Source organism: Helicoverpa zea, chromosome 13 (genome assembly GCF_022581195.2).
Source record: "Helicoverpa zea isolate HzStark_Cry1AcR chromosome 13, ilHelZeax1.1, whole genome shotgun sequence".
Taxonomy (NCBI): Eukaryota; Metazoa; Arthropoda; class Insecta; order Lepidoptera; family Noctuidae; genus Helicoverpa; species Helicoverpa zea.
Genome location: NC_061464.1, coordinates 7,962,078 through 7,972,678, shown reverse-complemented (window position 1 = coordinate 7,972,678; position 10,601 = coordinate 7,962,078). Strand labels below are relative to the sequence as shown.

Below are 10,601 nucleotides of genomic sequence, written 5' to 3'. Positions count from 1 at the left end.
TGTTGACATAGCTTTAAGAAGCATGAAATACAACAAAAGTCCCGGATACGATAGTGTCAGCACCGAGATTCTTAAACTATTTAAAAACACCTTAAATCCTCACATCACAAATCTTTTTAGCACAATTTTATATTCTGGCTAGATACCGCAACAATTTACTCATTCACACATAATTATCCTCCATAAGAAGGGGGATAAAACCGAAATTAATAACTACAGACCCATAAGCTTGATCTCGCATCTATACAAACTCTTTATCAAAGTGATACACAATCGCATTAGAGGCCAACTAGACCAGCATCAGCCAGTCGAACAGGCTGAATTTCGGCCTTCCTTCTCCGCAACCGATCATCTATTCACACTGAATCAAATAATAGAAAAGTACAACGAGTACCACAAACCACTCTACCTGGCTTTTGTGGATTACTCCAAGGCTTTCGATAGTCTCAAGCACGCAGCGATTTTCACATCTTTACGCTCGCAAAATGTAAATGAGACCTACATAAAACTTTTGGAGTTGAACTACAAAGCCAGCACGGCGTCAGTGAAACTTCTTTCACCAGGTCCATCATTTCACATTGAAAAAGGCGTGAAATAGAGCGATCCACTGTCACCAAACCTCTTCACCTGTACGCTGGAGGAAGTTTTTAAAAAGCTCACTGTACCGTGGACAGATAAAGGCATCGTCGTCGGGAGCAAAAAGTTGACCAACCTGCGATTCGCTGATATCATCCTTTTTGCGTCCACATCGGAAGAGCTCCAACAGATGCTCCTAGATCTGAGCACAGCAAGCCGAGAGGTTGGACTTCAAATGAACATGACCAAGACACACACAATGACCAACAGCACGAAACGTAGGGTCAAGGTAGATGGACAACCGCGAACTCGTATAATACGGCACATCGCTATAAGTACGAAAGTGACGGAGATAGTATTTGAAAGCCCGGTAAAAGTCGGTGCGAGTAAGCGAGATAGCTATATGTAGATGATACAATTGATACAAATGCGCGTGTGTGTGGTGTGTTGTGTCACTGTGTGTGTGGCGTGGAATAGGTAGATACTTTGTGTTGTTTTGATGAGAGTTAAGCGCGCGAACTTTTAAATTGTTTGCGTTTGATATTGATTCTTTATTGAGTCTATTGAGCATTTTAGCAAGGCATGCCCAGGAGAATCTCGCCAAAGAATGTTTTGCAAGCAGCAATGGTCTCTATGATCATATTACTAACTACTAATGGTCATATTATACCCCTATACATAGCCCTTATATCACACAAAATATCAAATAAATTATTTTGTACAACAGGCCTATTAAGCATCATGTCATTTAGACAAATACCTTTATTGGTTTTCATGCTCGCGTCAAGGACAGCTCGAACCGGAGTAATTTTACTATTTAAATTAATGACTGGGTGGTGAGGTGGCCTGGAGGGAGCGACTGTCGCAACCCAGTGCAGGGCACGCCACCATAGTGGCGGTAAGTCCCATCTTTGAGGAGTGGCTCGGGAGGAGACACGGCGCCCTCACGTACCGCATGACGCAGGTCCTCACCGGACACGGTAGTTTCGGGAGGTACCTGCATCGAATCGGTCGTGAGGAGGCGCCCGGGGGTCACCACTGTGCGAGTCTTTAGGCGGCGCGGCGACCTCTCGCGTGCGGCCCTGGTTCAGGCCATGGTCGTCAGGGAATGGGATGCCGTCGCCTCCTTCTGCGAGGCGGTCATGCTCGAGAAGGAGGAGGCGGAACGACAGAGATTTCGCACCTCTCATCCCGGCAGCCGCGCTGGACCAGGTAGACACCACGGGCGTCGGGTGTCGCGAGATGACTCCCTGCCACCGTAGGCGTGGGTCTCTGGGCGGTGAGTTCGGGTGGCTCATCGTCCCTCTGTCTGCTTAGACGACAGCCCCGTGTCGATGGCGCGCGTTGTTCCACGCGCTCCTCAAAGAGATGTCAGCAACTTCAGCGGGGTCCAGTAGGGCCAAGGCCTGCCGGGGCTGCCGGCTGCCGGGTTGTTCAAAGAGATACCGCGGCCCTGGCACATAAAAGGCCTACGACGGAACACGACGGTTTTTAGTCAGTAAGAGTCTGACACTCCCTCGCCGCTGCTAACCCACAGCGGGAGGGGTCATTTGATGATTTTTGACTTCGTTAAAAAAAAACAGCACGTTCTAAAGGCAATAAAATTGTTTTTGCAGCGCCACCCCATGAAGTTATACAGTACGTAATATAATCTATACATATCTTTTACTATAGGTGTGCCAGAAAGTAAATATGAAGAATTATGTAAACCAGAAAATTGGCCTATTAATATAGAATACTGCGAGTGGGTTTGGTTTCGTAGACCAACAAGCGAGCCAACAAAAACCTAACAATACTATTGAGATATACTATCAGAACGTAAGAGGACTTCGGACTAAACTGAATGACTTTTACGCAGGGATCGCATCATCAGATGCTGATCTATTTGCAATCACCGAAACAGGACTTAGCGAATCCGTTCATGACGCAGAAATTATTCCACCTGAGTACACTATCATACGTTGTGATCGAGCGGATGGACGTAAACAAGGAGGTGCGTGTCTCGTGGCCACACCGCGTTTCGAGCTGCGACGAGTCCCGACACCGAGCGACCTAAACATCGATGAACACGTGTTCGAACTAGTGTGCGTGTCTGTGTATTTGAGAAATAGGTATCTGTTTGTTGTGTGCCTTGTTTATATTCCACCTAATAGTAGCGAAAACGAGTATTTGTTATTATTTAAAATCATAGAAGATTATTGTAATACTTATAGTGATATAGTGGTCGTAGGGGATTTTAATTTATATTCCTGCTCTTCATATGTAAGTAATTATTTTGAATACTTTTTGTCATACTGTGGTTTCACTCAGTTCAACAAAATAGGTAATTGTAATGGGCGATATCTAGACTTAGTGTTGAGCACACTCGGAGAGAGCGACAGTGTGGAGGTGCGCGCGGCGGGGGAGTCGCTCGTGCCGGTGGATGCGTAACACCCGCCGCTCGCGGTCTGCGCACGCCTGCCGCGCAGCGCGCGTGCGCGGTCACCGTCGGACGCAGGTGCGCCCGATACCAACGCATACTTACCTACTAGTTGGAACTTCAACAAGGCGGATTTATTTAAATTATATACTTCGCTAGGGACTGTAAACTGGACACCGATGTACGATTTAGATTTAGAAAATAGTTTAAGTTACTTTTATGAGACAATCAATTCAATAATAGATGACTGTGTTCCCAGAAAAAGGCGAAGGCATGTAAACTCGAGGTACATTTATCCCGAGTGGTACACTGCTGATATAATTCGCGACATTAAATTAAAAGCTAGTTTACACAAACAGTACAAATCGAGTAAGTTAAGGTGTGATTACGAAGCATTTTCTGTATGTAGGGCAAACGTGAAATCTATGATATTAACAGCACATAACAATTACCAACAGCGTATTCAGAATAAGTTTCAAAAAGATCCTAAATCCTTTTGGAACTATGCAAAATCTAGAAGAGGTAGTAGAAATAAACAAACTATTTTAAAAGACGGTATAGAGTTGTCGGATGATGAATGTGCTAGAGAATTCGCAGAGTATTTCTATTCAGTATATAGTACCAAGCGGGCGGATCTTAATGTGGAAGCAGCGATAAACGCGGCGGGAAGTGAAAACGGCGCGGCTCGGGTCCACTTAGAAAGGTTGAGCTTGGAAGATGTACGAAATGCTCTACGGCGACTAAAACCGAAAACATCAGCCGGTCCGGATGGCATTCCACCTTACATATTTAGGGACTGTCAAATGGTAATTTGTGGTCCGTTGCTACATATTTTTAACTTAAGTCTGAAGCAAGCGGTATTTCCTGAAATATGGAAATTAACTCGGGTTGTTCCGGTACCAAAAGGAAAGTTGAAGTCGCAGGTGGAGGGATACAGGCCGGTGGCTGTGCTATCAACTGTAGCCAAGGTATTCGAGTCTGCCATACACAAAGCAATACACGAGCAGGTAAGTGCGCAACTGTCGGAAGCACAGCACGGGTTTCGACTTAAAAGGAGTACCACCAGCAATCTCCTTAGCCACATGGCTCATGTGGTACCGATAGTAGACAGTGGGGGGCAAGTCGATGCCGCTTACTTCGATTTTAAAAAAGCGTTTGATTTGGTAGACAACGACGTGCTTTTAACAAAGTTAGCGGCCGTTGGTTTTACACCACATTTACTAACTTTTTTTGCCAGCTACATGAGAGATAGGCAGCAATATGTTGATTATGCGGGGCGTACATCACAACCTTATTTTACAAGATCAGTACTGGGATTCTATAAAACTCGATCAACAACTCGCATTTCACTTCGATTCGTAATGTCATTTCATACTTTAGGGGAGGTAGGGGAGGGATGGGCACTTTTTCACAATTTATTGCATAAAAAATCAGATTTTACAGATCATTATCAACTTTTATTGCCATTTCTTATATTCGGCTAGATATAATGAAAGAGCTTTCCTAAAAATTACAATCAGTTTCAACATTACGAGATATTTAAACGGTTTTATTTAGCTCACCCCGTTTGTTTTATTATTTATTCTTGGATCAAATTTAGTAATTCAAATTTCACCCTCTTCCTGTCAACCGATTGGTCTGAAATTTTGTATACACCTTTAATTAAATCCAATATGGCCGCCGGCACAAAATGGCACAGCCCCCTCAATATGGGTATCAAATGAAAGGGCTACACAAGTAGAATACTGTCAGCAACCCCAGCGGGGCGCAACAGGGCCAAGGCCTGCCTGCACGTCGATTCTATAAAATTCGAACAACAACTCGCATTTCACTTCGCTATTCACTCTCACTTCGCATTCGATTCAGAACGACCTTGATTTTGCATTCTGTAAACATCACCTAATCACTTGCGAAGTGAAGTGAGCTCGACATCGACCAATGCTGTGCTAGTGACTTCCCCACTCGACAAAATGTCAACCGAGATTAATCAGTTTTTAATTTTATCAGTTTTGACACAGAATTTTAGCTAAATATGATGTTTTAGTTATAATTTGTTATTGTAAGGAATTTGAGGCAGCTTTTAAGTATAAAATAAACAGAAATCTCTAAATTCGTGCTGTGAATATAATCTATGCTTACCCTACGAAAAAAAATACTGACAGCGCCAATACCATTATTAATCTGTGGACAATATTTTCTTCTCTTCTGTCATAGAGGAAAGTAATATATCGGGTATCTTCTGTCTTCATATTGTGTTTAAGCTTGTTTGTTTTCGCCGGTTTTCGCCGTAATTGTGATAAAATCATGAAGTAATTTTATATTTCTTGTTATAAAGTTAAAAATAATATTAATTAAAGAAGTGTTTATTTTATTAATCCAACAATAATTTCAGTCCAAATGACAGGTCGTCTCACCCTTCGTCGGCTCAGGTTGAAACTCTGGTTGAGTTTATGGAGCAAAACCCTGGCCTGGCGAAGGGTTTCGTGAGAACGCAAAATGCCAGAGAGCGAAGTCGAAGCCAGTGGGAGGAATTAGCCGTGCGCTTAAACAGTATAGGTGGCACCATCAAAACCCACAAACAGTGGACCAAGGTTAGCAGTATTTTTTTTTGCAGCAGTATGTTAGAACCACTTCACATTCCTTAAAGCAAACCACTTATGCGATAGCCGATAGTCTTGGTTTCAAGTGTGTTCCTTGAATTCATAAATATTTTATTTTGATTTTATGTAATCTTTTTCAATTTTTGACCAAGAATATTGTGGAAATGGAGACAACTAATTTTCTTTTTAATTTTAAATAAATGTTTGATTGTAGTATTGGACTGACAAAAAAAGCGCCATTAAAAAAAAAGTTGCAGCACGCTCTGCTGCTAGGCGTAGGACTGGTGGTGGGGTGGAGGACGAAATGATGCTAACTGAGGTTGAGGAAAGGATTGTTGCTTTGTGTGGTGGTGAAAGCTTTTCCACAGGAGATGCACATTTAGGCATTCAGCCGTTTCCGGTAAGAAATTCAGAAATGCAATTGGTAAGTAATACTAGAAACACTCTGCAAGGTTTGCTGTCGTTTTTACAGCACCCATTTTTTTGTGGATTAGACCCTTTTTAGTGTTAAGTGAATTTTATATTAAATTTACCTTCCTGTTTCAGGAAAATGATACGCCGTCTCCATCACCCGAAGCACAACCTATATACAATACTAATGATGACAACGTAAGATATTTTTTAATTCATAATTTTATGGAATTCATTATTTTACACTCTTATCTAGCATTTTTTTTTATGTTAACTTATTATAGATTAATGTACCACAACAACAGCAGAGTCAGGCACGGCCTACTGAGGAATCAGCAGCTATTGTATTTTATGTAAGCTATTTTGTACTAAATATGTCTGTATATGATGTGTCTAGATTATATTCTATTAGTATCTATAAATATTGAAATTCATTTTATTATTACCAATATAATTGAAATAGTAATTCATCCTTGTAATAACCCTAATAATATTATAATCTTAATTTTATCCCACAAGGAAGATACCATTTTATCCAATTTACAGGATTCCGCCCTGATTGAGGACAGTCCAGCACCTCGAAATTACAGACCACCAGCTAGTGCAATTTCGAGAAAACTGTTTGCTTCCTCATCCAGCTCCATTGTTGGAACTAGCCAAAGCATTTTACGGGTATGTATCTATCTCTGAAATTCTAAGTGCTTTAATATTATTTACTGTGTCACTTGGAATTGTCGATATTTAATTTCAATATTAGGAAGTGGGCCTTTTTAAGATTGTTTCTGTTGTTTCAGAATAACCAGTTAGACAACACTCCTCCTCCAAATCCTCATGTTTATCATCCCAGCCTGTCCCCTCCAACTGTAACACTTTCCCATACGCCCACACCTTCACCTTCACGCCGTGGTTCCACCCCAGTAGCCTCCCCAGTCATTCCAAGAACTGCGGCTTCATCATGTAGGTAAAAAATACATTTAAACAGCATTCTCTACCATTAGATCGAGAATTTTAAAATGTAAATATTTATCTTTTTAGTTTCACGTCACACAGCTTCAGTGGCTTCACCTTCTCGGCGCTCTAGGACAGTTCGTGGTAGTCGAGGTGGTTCTGTGTGTAAGTACAAACTAAAAATAACCATCAAAACAATTTTTGAGACAAATCACAACGAAAGGCAGCTATTTATTTAAGAGTTTTTATTAACGCATGTAGTAATAGGTGTTCTCTTTTCAGCACGTCACACGTCTTCAGTTGCTGCTCTTCCACCATCACAACGGCGAACGGAATTCTCCTCCATGACTGAGAGATTCCTGAGGTTGGAAGAACAGCAGCTAGAGATACAAAGATTGAATACGCAGATCATGCAGTCCTTTCTGGAGAGGAGTGCAGAGAGGGACAGAATTTTTAGATTAAAGTTGTCTCAAAAGGGATTCAGCGTTTGGCTTCGGCCTAAACTAAACTTCGAGGTCCTAAACTAGGTAAATTGTTATAGGTGGTTGAACAATAAATAAGCTAATTTACATAAGTTTATTTTTTTATTTTTTTCAATCAAAACAAAATAAACATCAGCTAAGATTATTGAAAGAATATTTAAAATTGGTCCAGTAGTTTTTGAGTTTATCCATTACAACCAAACAAACAAAGTTTTCCTCTTTATAATATTAGTATAGATACATATTGTCACACCCAGACCACGGCCAACAAGCATGCTCATCACACAAATGTCGACCGAACCGGGAATCGAACCCAAGACCTCTGGTTCAGCAATCCGGCATAGTTAATTGTGGCTGACTTAGTAATTTAGAAGCCAACATACATTTTTGGGCCGAATAATGATAATAAAAAGAAGTCTATTTAATTAGCACCCATTAATTATGACGTGAACGCCAAAGCCCATTCACGAAGTTTCGCCTTCGTAATTGACCTAAAGCTAAATCGGCGTTGGATGGTAAATCTCTAGTTTGCCTCCTTGTTGCTTCAGCAATTATTTCAAGCTCTTCTACTCTTTCTTCCTCGGAAATAGAGATTGCCGGAATTCCCGCGCGATTGCACATGTTGTGCAAAACACAACATGCAATTACTATTTTTGCAACTACATCTGGATGGTAGTCGAGTACTCTGTGTACTAATAAGCACCTAAATCGTCCTTTTAGGAGGCCTATTGTTCTCTCAACTGAGTTGCGAGCAGTTGAATGACGCTTATTGTAATAAGCTTCAGGGGAATTCTCTTCAGCGCCACTAATTGGCGTCATGAGGTAGGCACGCTGAGCATATCCTGAATCACCTGAAAAAAAAATAACTATGTAGTTTTTATACTTAGTAATTAGGCTTATATTCTGAAGCAGGGTCAGGAAAGGATCTACTTACCGAGCAAAACTACTTCTTCACCAGCATTTGTTAATGCCTCTAAATGGTCTTTGATAGCACTATAATTAAAAATGAAGCTATCGTGAGTAGCTCCTCCATATGTGGGATCCACGTGTAAAATATTTAAATCTGCATCTGTTATCTGAAAAAGAAATAAATTACAATGACTCTATTATACCTAATTATAATTGATTACAACATTGAAATCCATTTTACCAATTGCACATTTCTTGCATGGTAGCCTTTGCGGCAGTAAAACCGTTCTTCGTTCTCTGCTGGTCTCTTCATTGCCACCAGAGTGCCATCAATACAGCCTATGGTGGCTGGAAACCCAAACCTTTTGTAGAACCTGTAATTTACAATAATCACTAACATGATCAACTGTAAAAATAAAAGGGTCAGTTTAATAGGGTTGTTTCCTAGTATTCAGTCAATTAAAAATAGGTATATGCACCGAAAGTTCACAAAACTAGAAACACGATAAGCTATATTATACTAATAATAATTGACCACATAATTTTAAAATAATTTATGAAATTTGAATTTATCGTCTATTACGTCACGCCCTTGAAAACGGCGAATCGAGTCCGATGTCGTCACTTTACATTGACAATGACAAGTATTAGACAGTGACAGTATATGACAGGAATAACCTGAGAATGGTTGTGTTGTTTTCTTCAGTTTTTATTTGTATTTGAGCGAAAGAAACTTAGAAAAGAATTATGGAGAAAGGATTTATTGAAGCTGATAGTTTTATTGTCGCTCAATTCTTTGCTAATAACCAAGATGACACAAATATAACCTCAATAATAAACACAAACTTTACGTTCCTTTGCACAGTTTTATTTTACCGCGTACACAACTCAAAACATTACAGGTATTTTCTTTTGTGCCCAATGTTTAAAAATAATTTAAATGTTTAAAATATTTGTTTTTGTATCTATATTATAAGAATACATTATTAAAAATCAATGAGTTCTTTCTAATTAGTTTCTTCTCTTTAGATGTGCAAAGTGTAAAGGAACACATGGTATACTCTGACGTCACAGTCACGTGATCGAGCGTTTTCTGGGCAATGTTTTAAGAAAAATAGAAAAAAATCGAGTACATAAAAAGTAAAGAGAATTAAGACGCAAAATTATAGGAGGGGTGATCTTTAAACTATTTAGAAGCTATTTAAATAGATTTTCGAAAATTGGAAACAACCCTATTATAATAATATTAAAATTATATTATATCTAGGTACTAACCTTTCTTTTAAAATTTGCCTTTCTTGCTGATTTTGAGGAAACCTTATATATTTTTTTACTACGGCCGGATTGTTCAGAGCTTCCACTACTTCATTTATGCAACGAGATGCAGACGGTTGCGATAAATAAGTTCTGATGCCCTCTTTAATAACCTTCTGGTAACTGCCACTAGCCAAGAATGATAAAGTACATAGTATCTGTGAAACAATAAATCAATAAAAAATGTAATACCTACTTTATCTGGATTTAGTGAAAACAAAATTGAGACCAATTTGGTTATTTTCATGCTTAAGAGAATACCAATATTATAACTGAAGTACAGAGGCTTTTGAAAACATATCAGCTGGCGGGGAAACCACATAAAGGGAATACTCCTTATTAAGAACTAAGTGTTTTTCTTATTATTGTGTGCTTGATTACAATTTTTCAACTATAAACTGTGTCAATACTTACTTTTACACGAGTTGTAAGTCCTTTGCCTCGACGTTTTGTGGGCTTTATCAGGGGCAGTAAATCAGACTCCAGTTGGTCAATTAGCTCCTTTGACAATCTATATATCCTCACATAGTCATCATCGCGAGTTAATAAAGGTAAACTACGAATTCTAGCAGATTGTTGACGCTTTTCTAAATTATCTAAAGCATGAGCTTCTTCTAATAAAGATTTAAGCAAAAACATTCTAGCCATCGTTAAATGTAGGCACTTAATCACTTTAAAACACTTAGAACTTTATTTAAACACTATTTTAAATATAATAGTCTCCAGATCAAGTTGGCAACGGTACCTGAAACAAGATTCTATAAAGGATTTTTCGCGCAGATTTATAACCTCACAAATTTTCACTGACGAAGAAAAGCCTCCCTACCATAGAGAGCATTGGACACTTTTGACTTAGTTTATGAAAAAAAAATCGGTAAAAAAACTTTTAAGTTAAACGGTTTTATCTTATGTGCACTGAAAACTAGAAAATAAAAAATAGTT

The 10,601-nt window shown here is 39.4% G+C and overlaps 1 protein-coding gene across 1 annotated transcript; it reads left to right on the top strand.

Annotated features, from left to right (window-relative positions):
- The first annotated feature begins 5,530 nt into the window (after positions 1–5,530).
- LOC124636003 lies at positions 5,531–7,528 on the top strand. Its single transcript, XM_047171964.1, has 8 exons — positions 5,531–5,586; positions 5,810–5,995; positions 6,142–6,204; positions 6,291–6,359; positions 6,553–6,678; positions 6,801–6,963; positions 7,042–7,119; positions 7,237–7,528. The coding sequence occupies exons 2-8, from the start codon at positions 5,900–5,902 to the stop codon at positions 7,479–7,481; spliced, it is 840 nt and encodes a 279-aa protein (XP_047027920.1). The 5' UTR covers positions 5,531–5,586; positions 5,810–5,899; the 3' UTR covers positions 7,482–7,528.
- The last annotated feature ends 3,073 nt before the right edge of the window (positions 7,529–10,601 follow it).

What these genes read in the sequence shown, in the direction of transcription:
- LOC124636003 (XM_047171964.1), top strand. Translation starts at nt 5,900, where the DNA reads ATGATGCTAACTGAGGTTGAGGAAAGGATTGTTGCTTTGTGTGGTGGT. An exon ending in CAGCAGCTATTGTATTTTAT is followed by an intron (nt 6,360 to 6,552) that starts GTAAGCTATTTT and finishes TCCAATTTACAG; the next exon opens with GATTCCGCCCTGATTGAGGA. An exon ending in CTAGCCAAAGCATTTTACGG is followed by an intron (nt 6,679 to 6,800) that starts GTATGTATCTAT and finishes CTGTTGTTTCAG; the next exon opens with AATAACCAGTTAGACAACAC.